Source organism: Macaca thibetana, chromosome 18 (genome assembly GCF_024542745.1).
Source record: "Macaca thibetana thibetana isolate TM-01 chromosome 18, ASM2454274v1, whole genome shotgun sequence".
NCBI lineage: Eukaryota > Metazoa > Chordata > Mammalia > Primates > Cercopithecidae > Macaca > Macaca thibetana.
Window position 1 is genome coordinate 68,502,480 of NC_065595.1, and position 14,086 is coordinate 68,516,565.

The following is a 14,086-nucleotide window of genomic DNA, read 5'->3' on the forward strand; positions in this document are numbered from 1 at the left end:
GTAATTGGTTTACCTCAAGCATTTATAATTTATTTGTGATAGAGGCATTCTAATTCCTCTCTTAGTTATGGTGAAATAGGGAATAAATAATTAACTATAGTTGCCCTATTGTGCTACTGAACACTAGATCTAATTTATTCTATCTAACTATATTTTTGTACCCATTAATTCTCTCATCTCCCCCTTTCCACAACCCTTCCCAGTCTTTGACAGCTGTCATTCTATTTCTATGAGTTTAATTTTTCACTCCCACATACGAGTGAGAACATGCTATATTTGTCTTAGTGTGCGTGACTTATTTCACTTAAAGTACTGTCCTCCAGTTCCATCCATGTTGTGGCAAATGATAGAATTTCATTCTTTTCTATGGCTGAGTAATATTCCACTGTGTATATGAACCACATTTTCCTTATCCATTCATCTGTTGATGGACACTTAGATTGATTCCATATCTTGGCTATTGTGAATAGTGTTGCAGTAAACATGGGAGTGCAGTTATCTCTTCCATATACTAATTTCCTCTCACCCCATTTGAAATGGCTTTTATCCAAAAGGTAGTCAGTAATGAATGCTGGCATAAATGTGGAAAAAGGGGAACCCATGTACACTGTTGGTGGGAAGCAGCCGCTTTGGAGAACAGTTTGGAAGTTCCTCAGAAAACTACAAATAGAGCTACCGTATGATTCAGCAATCCCACTGCTGAGTGAGTATACACCCAAAAGAAAGGGAATCAGTATATAAAAGAGATATGCACTTCTATGTTGACTGCAGGACTATATTTTTATACTATATATTGTGATTTTAACATACACTGTGCTTTTAGAAGTGTCAAAAGGAGCCTCACCATAAAGCATATTCTCTAGAAAAGCTGTTCTACAACACTATCAGAGTTCTTACATATTGCTATTACATTATTTCCGTATAAATCTGAAGTGATTATGAATTTGAAGTGTTTATTGTATAAGCTATATCTTTTTCTCAGAAGAAAAAAAAAAATTCTGACAGTTGTGTGTTGACCAACACCACATTTTCTTTTTTTATTCTAGATTCCGAAGAGGCTCAATCTGTAAATCCTTCTAGTGTTGATGAAAATATTGACTCTGAAACAGAGAAGGACTCTCTCATCTGTGAAAGTAAACAAATACTTCCCAGTAAAGCACCTCTTCCATCTGCCCTTGATGAGTATGAGTTCAAAGATGATGATGATGAAGAAATTAATAAGATGATTGATGATAGGCATATTCTTAGGAAAGAACAACGAAAAGAAAATGAACCTGAAGCAGAAAAAACTCATTTATTTGCAAAACAGGAGAAAGCTTTCTATCCTAAATCATTTAAAAGTAAAAAACAAAAGCCATCTAGGGTCTTATATTCAAGTACTGAAAGTTCTGATGAAGAAGCTCTTCAGAATAAAAAGATTTCTACTTCATGTTCTGTCATCCCTGAAACATCAAATTCTGATATGCAGACCAAAAAGGAATATGTAGTTTCAGGTGAACACAAACAGAAAGGCAAAGTTAAAAGAAAATTGAAAAATCAGAATAAAAATAAAGAGAACCAAGAGCTAAAGCAAGAAAAGGAAGGAAAAGAAAATACAAGAATAACAAACTTGACAGTAAATACTGGACTAGATTGTTCAGAAAAGACCAGAGAGGAGGGGAATTTTAGGAAATCTTTTAGCCCAAAAGATGATACTTCATTACATTTATTTCATATTTCGACTGGTAAATCTCCCAAACATTCTTGTGGATTAAGTGAAAAACAGTCAACACCACTAAAACAAGAACATACTAAAACATGTTTATCACCAGGAAGTTCCGAAATGTCATTACAACCTGATCTTGTTCGGTATGATAATACAGAATCTGAATTCTTGCCAGAAAGTTCAAGTGTAAAATCCTGTAAGCATAAAGAAAAAAGCAAACATCAGAAAGATTTCCACTTAGAATTTGGTGAAAAATCAAATGCCAAAATAAAGGATGAAGATCATAGTCCAGCATTTGAAAATTCAGATTGCACACTGAAAAAAATGGATAAAGAAGGTAAAACATTAAAAAAACATAAATTGAAGCATAAAGAGAGGGAAAAAGAAAAGCATAAAAAAGAAATCGAAGGTGAAAAGGAAAAATACAAAAATAAGGATAGTGCCAAAGAACTGCAGAGGAGTGTGGAATTTGATAGAGAATTTTGGAAAGAGAATTTTTTTAAAAGTGATGAAACTGAAGATCTCTTTTTAAATATGGAACATGAATCCTTAACATTAGAAAAAAAATCAAAATTGGAAAAAAACATCAAAGAAGATAAATCAACCAAGGAAAAGCATGTCTCAAAAGAGAGGAACTTTAAAGAGGAACGAGACAAGATTAAAAAGGAAAGCGAGAAATCTTTTAGGGAGGAAAAAATAAAAGATCTAAAAGAAGAGAGAGAAAACATACCCACAGATAAAGACTCAGAATTTACTTTGGGTATGAGTGCCATTGAGGAATCCATGGGGCTTCATTTAGTGGAAAAGGAAATAGATGTTGAAAAACAAGAAAAGCATATAAAGGAAAGTAAAGAAAAACCTGAGAAGCGATCTCAAACTAAAGAAAAGGACATTGAGAAGATGGAAAGAAAAAACTTTGAAAAAGAAAAGAAGATAAAACATGAGCATAAGTCAGAAAAAGACAAATTAGATCTTAGTGAATGTGCTGATAAAATAAAAGAAAAGGACAGGCTATATTCGCATCACACAGAAAAATGCCATAAAGAAAGTGAGAAGAGCAAAAATACTGCTGCTATTAAAAAAACTGATGACAGAGAGAAAAGTAGAGAAAAGATGGATAGGAAACATGACAAAGAAAAGCCTGAAAAAGAGAGGCATCTAACAGAAAGCAAAGAAAAGCACTTGATGGAGAAAAAAAATAAACAATCAGATAATAGTGAGTATACTAAATCAGAAAAAGGCAAAAATAAGGAAAAAGACAGGGAGCTAGATAAAAAGGAAAAATCTAGAGATAAAGAAAGTATAAATATAACTAACTCCAAACACATACAGGAAGAAAAAAAATCAAGTATAGTAGACGGTAATAAAGCACAACATGAAAAACCCTTATCCCTTAAAGAAAAAACAAAAGATGAACCTTTGAAAACTCCAGATGGAAAAGAAAAAGATAAGAAAGATATAGATAGATACAAAGAACGAGACAAACATAAAGATAAAATTCAACTAAATAGCTTACTCAAACTAAAATCTGAAGCAGATAAGCCTAAACCTAAGTCATCACCAGCATCAAAAGATACCCGGCCTAAAGAAAAGAGGTTAGTGAATGATGATTTAATGCAGACAAGTTTTGAACGGATGCTAAGCCTTAAAGACCTAGAAATAGAGCAGTGGCACAAAAAACATAAGGAAAAAATTAAACAAAAAGAAAAGGAACGGTTGAGAAACCGTAACTGTTTAGAACTTAAAATAAAAGATAAAGAAAAAACAAAGCATACACCAACTGAATCCAAAAATAAAGAACTTACTAGGTCAAAGAGTTCAGAATTGACTGATGCATATACCAAGGAGAAACAACCTAAAGATGCTGTGAGTAACAGATCACAATCTGTTGACACCAAAAATGTAATGACTTTAGGGAAGTCATCTTTTGTTTCAGATAATAGCTTAAACAGGTCTCCTAGATCAGAAAATGAAAAGCCGGGTCTCAGCTCCAGATCTGTATCCTTGATTTCTGTTGCTAGTTCAGAAGATTCCTGCCATACTACAGTGACAACCCCAAGGCCTCCAGTTGAGTATGACTCTGACTTTATGTTAGAGAGTTCAGAATCCCAAATGTCCTTTTCCCAGTCACCTTTTTTGTCAATTGCCAAATCTCCTGCCCTGCATGAAAGGGAATTGGACAGCCTGGCTGACTTGCCAGAGCGGATTAAACCACCATATGCAAACAGACTTTCAACATCCCATCTTAGGTCATCTTCTGTAGAAGATATTAAACTAATTATAAGCGAGGGGAGACCTACTGTAGAAGTTCGAAGATGTAGCATGCCTTCTGTCATTTGTGAACATACAAAACAATTCCAGACAATATCAGAAGAGAGCAATCAAGGTAGCTTATTAACTGTGCCAAGAGATACTAGTCCTTCTCCCAAACCTGAGGTATTCTCAAATGTGCCTGAAAGAGACCTTTCAAATGTGTCTAACATACATTCCGGTTTTGCAATTTCTCCAACTGGAGCTTCAAACAGCAAATATGTTTCAGCTGATAGAAATGTCATCAAAAATACTGCCCCAGTGGGCACTGTAATGGACAGTCCAGTGCATTTAGAGCCATCTAGTCAGGTTGGTGTGATCCAGAATAAGTCATGGGAGATGCCTGTTGATAGACTAGAGACATTAAGCACTAGAGACTTTATCTGCCCAAATTCTAACATACCCGATCAAGAATCCTCTCTTCAGAGTTTTTGTAATTCTGAAAATAAAATACTGAAAGAAAATGCTGATTTTTTATCCCTGCCCCAGACTGAACTGCCAGGAAACTCTTGCGCTCAGGATCCAGCATCCTTTATGCCTTCACAGCAGCCTTGCTCTTTCCCCGGCCAATCACTTTCAGATGCTGAATCAATTTCTAAACATATGTCTTTGTCATATGTTGCCAATCAAGAGCCAGGTATTTTACAGCAAAAAAATGCAGTTCAGATTAGTAGTTCTGTTTTAGATACTGATAATGAATCTACAAAAGATGCAGAAAATACTTTTGTCCTAGGAGATGTTCAAAAAACAGATGCCTTTGTCCCAGTGTACTCTGACAGCACTATTCAAGAAGCATCACCAAACTTTGAGAAGGCTTATACTTTACCTGTGTTACCATCAGAAAAGGACTTTAATGGAAATGATGCCTCTACCCAGCTAAATACACATTATGCATTTAGCAAACTAACTTATAAGTCTTCCAGTGGCCATGAAGTTGAGAATAGCACAACTGATATTCAGGTCATTTCACATGAAAAAGAAAAACTGGAGGGTTTGGTTTTAACTCATTTGAATAGGTGTGATTCTGATTTATGTGAAATGAACGCAGGGATGCCAAAAGGAAACCTAAATGAAAAAGATCCAAAACATTGTCCTGAAAGTGAAAAGTGTTTGCTTTCCATAGAAGATGAAGAATCTCAACAAAGCATTTTATCAAGTCTGGAAAACCATTCACAACAGTCAGCTCAACCAGAAATGCATAAATATGGTCAGTTAGTTAAAGTAGAATTAGAAGAAAATGCCGAAGATGATAAAACTGAAAACCAAATTCCTCAAAGAATGACTAGAAACAAAGCAAATACAATGGCAAATCAAAGCAAACAGATTCTTGCTAGCTGTACACTATTATCAGAAAAAGACAGTGAATCCTCATCTCCTAGAGGAAGAATAAGATTAACTGAAGATGACGATCCACAAATTCACCATCCGCGGAAAAGGAAAGTGTCACGTGTACCTCAGCCTGTGCAAGTGAGTCCCTCTTTACTACAAGCAAAAGAGAAAACTCAGCAATCTCTGGCAGCCATTGTAGATTCTCTGAAACTAGATGAGATTCAGCCATACAGTTCAGAGAGAGCAAATCCATATTTTGAGTACTTGCACATAAGGAAAAAAATAGAAGAAAAACGCAAATTATTGTGTAGTGTGATTCCTCAAGCACCTCAGTATTATGACGAATATGTAACATTTAACGGATCATATCTCCTGGATGGAAACCCCTTAAGCAAGATTTGTATTCCCACAGTAAGTAACATCATCCCTTCCTATACACCTGTAACACTGCCCAATAGAAGTATAATGCTAGCCACATAGGTAATTTGAAGTTTTCTAGTAGGTAGATTCTTTCAGCAAAGCTGTCTGTTAATGAGTCAAGAAATATAAAGCTAGTAACGTTCTTCTTTCATTCCCCAACTTTATTTTCCCTTTAAGAAGTTTTAGCCAAAATAATATGTAGTGACATAGCCTTGAAATATAGGTACAGCTGGCCAGGCGCGGTGGCTCAAGCCTGTAATCCCAGCACTTTGGGAGGCCGAGACGGGCGGATCATGAGGTCAGGAGATCGAGACCATCCTGGCTAACACGGTGAAACCCCGTCTCTACTAAAAATACAAGAAAATTAGCCGGGCGAGGTGGCGGGCGCCTGTAGTCCCAGCTACTCGGGAGGCTGAGGCAGGAGAATGGTGTGAACCCGGGGGAGCGGAGCTTGCAGTGAGCCGAGATCGCGCCACTGCACTCCAGCCTGGGGCACAGAGCAAGACTCCGTATCAAAAAAAAAAAAAAAAAAAAAAAAAAAGAAATATAGGTACAACTATAAAAAACAAATTTAAATTAGAACTTTGTACAATTTCAGTAAAAATCGTTTCAGATGAACCATATTAGGTTGCTGCCTTAAATCAGTCTGTTGACTTTATATATGTATACATTTATTGTATAAATTTATCCAGGGATTTATACACATAGACTACATAGAATCTGCATATGTATTGTAAACACCTAAATGTGTTTGTTATATTTGTACTGTCACCTTTTCTTACTCTTGCAAAGGTGATATAATTCAAGTTTGACTTCCTTGAAACGATTCTTGGGATATGTCTAGTTATATTAGAAGTTTAGCTGTATCGAATACTGTTCTAAAAGGGACTATAAGCAGAGGTGAGAAATATTCCTGGATGTAGTGGGAAGTTTTTTTAATTTTCGTTTTTTAATGAGAATTACTAAAGTAGCAAAACACAGCACAATATAATAGAAAGCACTGTAGATTTCCAATTCGCATATATTACTGCAGTCTGGATTTTGCTACAGACCCACTGTGTGATCTTAAATAATTCATTTCCCATCTCTGATCCTTAGTTTTCACATGTGTAAAACAAGAATAAATGTCTACCCTACTTCAAAGCAGGTTGAAATAGTATATGCCAAAGCCCATTAAAACTTTAAAACACTATATAGATTTAAGGTGGTTACCATTGTTTTATACAGCTGCAAATCACTGTAAGGGTCGTATTTATTCAAGCTAATATATGAACTCCAGACTTGTACATAAAATGCTGTGTGTTTGAGTTTACTGGACTGAAACTCGTTTACTTAAAATTTAGTTTGAAAAATAATAAAGACCAGAATAACAAAAATCTTGTGGGCACTACATTCTTTTTCTTACTTTCCAATATGGCTTTATCCATTTGTTTCCTCCCAGCCAACTAATTGCCATTTTATGAAAGTAATCTTTCCTCACATTTATGTACTCCAATTATAAAACCCATTAGAAATTGTGAAGTGGAGGCCAGGCCTGATGACAATAAATGTAATCCCAATACGTTAGGAGGCCAAGGTGGAAAGACCACTTGAGGCCAGGAGTTCAAGACCAACAAGATGTCTACAAAACTAAAAATGAAAAATGAAACAAATATGGTAAAACATACCCAGAGTCAGTTTGTTTATTCTTCCAGTACTTTAATCATAATTTAACCAAAATGCTGCCATTTTTCCAGAAGAAATCAAGGGGAGTAAAACTGCAGGTCAAATCCCCAAAATCAAATGAACAGGGAGGAAGATGAGATTTGTTACAATCTAGTCTCTGCTGTGGCCACTGATTACACACTACAGAAATCTTGAAGGGGTTCCAACAGTGGATGATCAAAGGAAAGTGAATCCATGAGAAGCTGTCAAGGGAGTATTGTCAAGACTCCTGGGACCCGGATATTGAAAGACAAAATCTCCAAGCATGATTTACTTAAAAGATAGAGGAGGAAAACAGCAGAGGGAAAGCTTCCTCAGAAAACCTCCGTATCTCTTTGGTGATTTTCCCTTTCTGCTATATGCGATCTATGTTAATGTTTCCTACATTTAAATATCCTGCCCAGATCTCTCTCCTTGACTTCTTTTTTGTAACTGCATAGCTCCACCTGAATGTCCATAAGCTTCAGAAACTCAGTAAGTCAGCACTGAGCTGAACTTACCCAATAACCTGCTTCTCTTTCTCCTCTCCTGTTCCCTCCTGTGGCCTCTCTTACCACCCTCCAGTTCTCACACTAAGCCTCAAGTCCTTCTGAGGTATTCCCTCTTGTTTATGTTTATTGGGCCAGTCACCAGTATTTTTTGAACCAACCCATTTCCTTCACTCCCTCCTCCATCTCACACCAACACAATAGTAATCTGCTTCCTCAATTCCTTGCCTACAATGTTGTCCCCATAGTGTCTGTTCACACACAGCAGCAAGCTGTCAGACCTTTCATGGTTCTCTGTTACTTAACTCTAACATGTTCTACATAATATCTCTTCCACAGTATGTTATTTGAAAACCTCCTGTGCAAATGGGGGAGGCTTTCATGGTCAAGTAAGTTTGGGAAGCACTATTAATCTAAAAATAGGTTCACTGCAGAACTTACCAGAAACTTTGATGTATTGGGAGTTTTCTAAGTGGGTACGTTTATACCATGTTTTCCAAACTTGTTCTTAGAAGCATTTTTGTGGATCTTCACAGAATTGTAAGATTGTAAAGAATTGTGAGAGAAATTGTGGGCCCAATCTTTTGTGGAACATACTTTAAGAAAAGCACATTTACAGTGTAGACTGCAGCCTGCATTACTTTGCCCCTGCTGATCTCTTCTGCGATCTTAAGTTCTTAGAAGATCAAGTTGGACAAAATGGTGTGAAATGAGGATAACGAGAGTAATGGCAAAACCCAGTTACTTTTGCACCAACCTGGAGTTGTCTGCAGATACCATTCTGTTTGTTTTTGCATGACATCCTGTCTTCTGGGAATTACCTCTCTCCCTCTTTTTCCTTTCTTCCCACATGACTCATTTCACTAACTCTTTAACTCCGGCACTTCCTATAAGATGCAGGTCAGGCATTTACCCTCTTGAGGAAGCTTTCTCTGGCACCTCAGTATCAGACAGATAATCCGTCCTCTACATTCCTTGAAATAACTAGAGGCCTATATGGTTTTCTAGAACTAAAACAGCACCAAACTACCTATAACTCATGCTAAATTTAAAGCAGTTCACAGGATGCAGAAATCCAACAAATGGATTACTTCTATTAGAGGCCTGAGAAATGATCAGTTCCAGTAAGTTATTTGTCCTGTAGAATTTTCCACATTGTGATTGAACTGATTGAGTCTTTGTGGTTGTATTTAACATATTTTCAGTCTCTGCTGATTACAGAGTCTGTAGAGCCAGGTGTGATTTTTGTCGAGCTTTTCATATATGGTGGTGTATTATGATTCCTGTGGCACTACATCAAGAAGTGGAAAATACCTGGTTGTCCCACTTTCATATAGAATTGACTATTAAACCAGAAGTATTATAACTTGCCAAAACATACTGAGATACCTTCCTTTGCACTAATGTGCTAGCAAGAATTGTAAGCAAGAATAAGAGGGGGAAAATACAAATTCTCCAAGGGGTAGAAAAAGAGTATTTAGGGATCACAGATGGTTTTTGCCATCTCTTGTTTTGTTTTGTTTTTAACTTACGAGACAGGGCTTTGCTGTGTTGCCCAGGCTGGAGTGCAGTGGTACGATCATAGTTTACTGCAGCCTCAAACTCCTGGACTCAAGCTATCCTCCCATCTCAGCTTCCTGAGTTGCTGAGGCTACAGGCAGACGCCACCACACCTAGCTAACTTTAAATTTTTTTTTTTTTTTTTTGATGGGGTCTCAATATGTTGCCCAGGTTGGTGTCAAACTACTGGTCTCAAGCAGTCCTACTTCAGCCTCCCAAAGTGATGGGATTACAGGTGAGAACCACCATGCCCAGCCAAGATGTCCCTTTTTTTGTTTGGTTTTTTTGAGACAGAGTCTTGCTGTGTCACCCAGGCTAGAATGCGAATGCAGTGACATGATCTCAACTCACTGCAACCTCCGCCTTCTGTGTTCAAGCTATTCTCCTGCCTCAGCCTCCTGAGAAGCTGAGATTACAGGCATGCACCACCACACCTGCCTAATTTTTGTATTTTTAGTAGAGACAGGACTTCACCGTTTAATCAGGCTGGTCTCGAACTCCTAACCTCATGATCCACCCACCTCAGCCTCCCAAAGTGCTGGGATTACAGGTGTGAACCACCGTGCCTGGCCAGTGTATCTTACTTTAAGAGTGGAGTTACATGCATAGATTGAATCAGCTTCCTTAACCTCCAGCATTTACCAGAAAACACAGTTCACTACAATATCAAATTGGAGATTAACCAAAAGCTTTTTGGAGTATGAATAGACAAAGTCATGTGGGATAAAGTTTGAAAAAAATTCGTTAGACCATTTCATCTACTTTTATAAAAGAATTAAGTGTAACACTCAGGACTTTAGTGTTTGATATTGTATTATGTCTGCAGACAGACCTCACTATATAGATACAGTTGAACTGCTTTAATCTTAAGGAGTGTTTCCTCCATGTTTATACCAGCTTTTCTGGTTTTGCGACTCTTCCCTCCTTCCCTCCTTGTCTGTGAGCTGACACTGAGGATCTAAAATGTGTCTGGTAGTCCTTCTGATTTGCTGTTTGAAATTTGTTGTGGCCTTAGAATCAAAACATCTAAACTGTGCTCAATGTTTCAAACAGAAGTAACAACTAGTTCTATAATTAGTGCTGTATTATTTAATTCACAGGACATTGGAATTTGATTTTTTTATGCACTAAAAGGGTTTAATTTTAAAAGAATAGCCCATTATTGTAAATAAAACCTAATATTTTAAACTATATATGTCTTTTTAATTAGATTACACCACCACCTTCATTGTCAGATCCACTTAAAGAGCTTTTTCGGCAACAGGAAGTTGTAAGGATGAAACTACGTTTGCAACACAGTATTGAAAGGGTAAGAAATGTTTAAATTTGTACTTACACTAAAAATAACTGGTTTTTACCAATACATTAAAATGGCCAATAATTTTTTATTAGTGGATTTTTAAAATTTAGAACCATTTTGAGAAATGGTTTGGTTTTATCTTGTGTTTAATTAGATGGAAAAATTTTAAGCCTATTTTAGGATTGCTGCTCCCATATTATAATTTATGTTGAATATATTTTTAATATGTAAGTCTCTGTCATCTTGTTATTTGTTGAATTTGTAGAATTATAACAGTAGATTCCTAGTGGAGTATTTGAATTTCCAAGTTTTGGAATCGTTGCTTGGTTCCAGCTATTTCAGGGCAAAAGGGCAAAATACTTATAAAGGCTATGCTTATTTGTCCACGTAGGTCTGCCTTAGTATCGGCCTTCCGGTGGTTAGTCTTGGCTTGAAATTATAGGAAGAAAAACCTTTTTCAGAGTATTTATAGAAATTATAAGTCATTTCACTTGGATTTACAAAATATAGTATGTTCTTAATTTTGGGGGAGGGTTGAGGACCTCTGAAAATGTGGTGTAAACTATGATCCTTCTTCACAAAAATGTATACATACTCATATGCAAATAAAATTTGTGTATAATTTCTTTGATTCATATATGATCGATTTTCTTGGCACAGGTTCTTAACTTTTTTCCTACTGTGGACTTCTGTAACAGTCTGGGAAATTTGGAACCTCTTCTCAGAATGTTTTTAAATAAAAAAACATTCATAGGATTACAAAGAGAAGCAACAAATAAAAGAAGCACAATACAGAATTTACAACACTGCATGACCCATTGACAGTGAGCAATTTGTCAGCAATAAGAAGTTAGGTAATATAACACACATCAAAAGCTATTTCAACTATCAGACATTTGAAGTCACCTGGTGTATATTCATCTGTGTACCTGTCCAGGTTACAGAAAGTCTTGCCACCTTACAGTTAAGAATTCTTATTTGAATTGTGCAATTTGTAGAACTTTAACACATAACAGAATGATACATCTTCCATGTATTTGACCAGTAAACAATTTAGAATTGCAGAATACTCGAGGGCAACTTTAAATGTCTCACCAACGTGAGAACAAACCACTTCACCATCTGGTGGCTCAGTAACTACTAGCTACCAAATTGCTTGATCCTGGCCAGCTATGTCATACAAGTATCTCTACACAGAACTGCAGTTAGGTGTCATGTAGCAGCAAATCTCATAACTGCAGGGATTTTGTTTTGTTCTGTTTTTTGAGACAGTCTCACTATCACCCAGGTTGGCAGTGGTGTGATCATCATGGCTCACTGCAGCCTCAACCTTCCAGGATCAAACCATCCTTTTGCCTCAGCCTCCCAAATAGCTGGGACTACAAGCATGCACCACCACACCCAGCTAATTTTTTAAAAAATTTTTTTGCCAGGCGTGGTGGCTCACGCCTGTAATCCCAGCACTTTGGGATCATCCTGGCTAACACAGTGAAACCCCGTCTCTACTAAAACTACAAAAAGTTAGCCTGGTGTGGTGGCGGGCACCTGTAGTCCCAGCTACTCTGGAGACTGAGGCAGGAGAATCACTTGAACCCGGGAGGCAGAGGTTGCAGTGAGCCGAGATCGCGCCATTGCATTCCAGCCTGGACGACAGAGTGGGACTCCGTCTCAAAAAAAAGAAAATGTATTTCTCACATGGTGTTTGCTTTTGAGGGATTTTTGGTTATTGCTCTTAATCTCTACAGTACTACAGCCAACTTTTTAGGAAGACACATCTAGCTATTTTTTCTTTTGCGTCAAGGTTTTGGATATGTATTACTTCAAGTTACACTTTAAATTGTACTTAATAAATCAAAAGCGTTAGGCCTACCTCTTTGAATATCGTTTGTCATACAAGAATTAAGTTAATTAGGACCATGCTTCTTTTTTTCGTGAATTTATGAAAACATTAAAACTCTGCAATAATACATATTTGGATATATTGTGGCCTGTTTTCTCCATCAGGAGAAGACCAAAGTTCCTTGGAGTTGAGGAGAGAATGGGAAACATGGTGGGGAGGAGAAGACTAGGCACATTCTTTGTATTCTCCCAGCCCAGCCTTCCAGACAGGGCCAATAAAATGATATCTGTTATGAAACTGGCGAGTTCCTGGAGTCACTTTACCTCTCCATGAAGTTCTAGCTAGCCACAGGTCCCAGGGTTATCCCCATTGATATTTAGGCCAAAGAATGTAGTTAGGACCAGATGGCACAATCTGTAGCCAAGATTAGAATGGGTTGGGATCTGTAGCTGGACCCCAGGAATTCTCAGTTTGCTAAATGCAGAAGATTGCCTGGATCGTTTTATGAACCTTGTGGTAGAGTGACTCTGCATATTACATTAGTTTTGGGCCCCACTGAATACATCCAGGCAGGATTTTATTGTGTGTGGCAGGTTTACAAGTAGTTGGCGTCATCATACAGTATGTTTATTTCTATAAAAATATTCAGTATAAAAAAGCTGCCAACACAAAGGCATACCACTTCACACCCAGTAGAATGGCTGTAATCGAAAAGATAGATGTAACAAGTGCTGGCGAGGATGTGAAGAAATTAGAACCCTCCCATTGCTGATAGGAATGTGAAATGACATAGCTACTGTGGCACAGTTCGATGGTTCCTCAACAAGTTGAACAGAGTCACTAGATGACCCAGCAGTTCCACTCCTACTTATTTATCCAAGAGAAATGAAAACACGCATCCAGACAAAAACTTGAGTGTGAACGTTTATAGCAGCATTTTTTATATTAGCCTCAAAGTGTAAACAGCCTGTAGGGGAGGCAAAAGTTAACCTCCACCATCTTAAGATCTCCAGCTGGGCCTTAAGGTCACCTCAGCCTCCCAAAGCATTGAGATTACAGGCGGAAGCCACCGTGCCTGGCCAGCATGTTTTAAGTGATTTTTTATCTTACTTCATCTGACATAGATTAACAGGAGAAAAATGTGCAGATTTATTTCATATGAGATTTATGTCACATGGGAGCCAAAGAACTGGCAAAACCTGAGTGATTTTATGCTAGGTTGAAGAAAGAAAGGCGGCTGTGGAAAAGTAACTAAAATCCACTGGAAGGCTAAAGGAAGATGAAAGTTTTTTTTTTTTTTTTTTTTTTTTTTTTTTTGAGACGGAGTCTTGCTCTGTTGCCCAGGCTGGACTGCAGTGGCCGGATCTCAGCTCACTGCAAGCTCCGCCTCCCGGGTTTACGCCATTCTCCTGCCTCAGCCTCCCGAGTAG

At 37.4% G+C, this 14,086-nt stretch overlaps 1 protein-coding gene across 13 annotated transcripts in view; it reads left to right on the forward strand.

Annotated features, from left to right (window-relative positions):
* ANKRD12 (ankyrin repeat domain 12) overlaps positions 1-14,086 on the forward strand; it is a 135,357-nt gene that overhangs the window by 111,367 nt on the left and 9,904 nt on the right. For 12 of the 13 annotated variants that reach the window (XM_050767337.1, XM_050767340.1, XM_050767343.1 and 9 more), the window contains 2 exons: positions 1,047-5,755; positions 10,727-10,825. In XM_050767337.1, the coding sequence (XP_050623294.1) occupies positions 1,047-5,755; positions 10,727-10,825 (4,808 nt within the window). Of the gene's footprint in view, positions 1-1,046; positions 5,988-6,314; positions 7,429-10,726; positions 10,826-14,086 lie in introns of those variants that run through there. The other variant, XR_007721087.1, reaches the window with a different exon arrangement.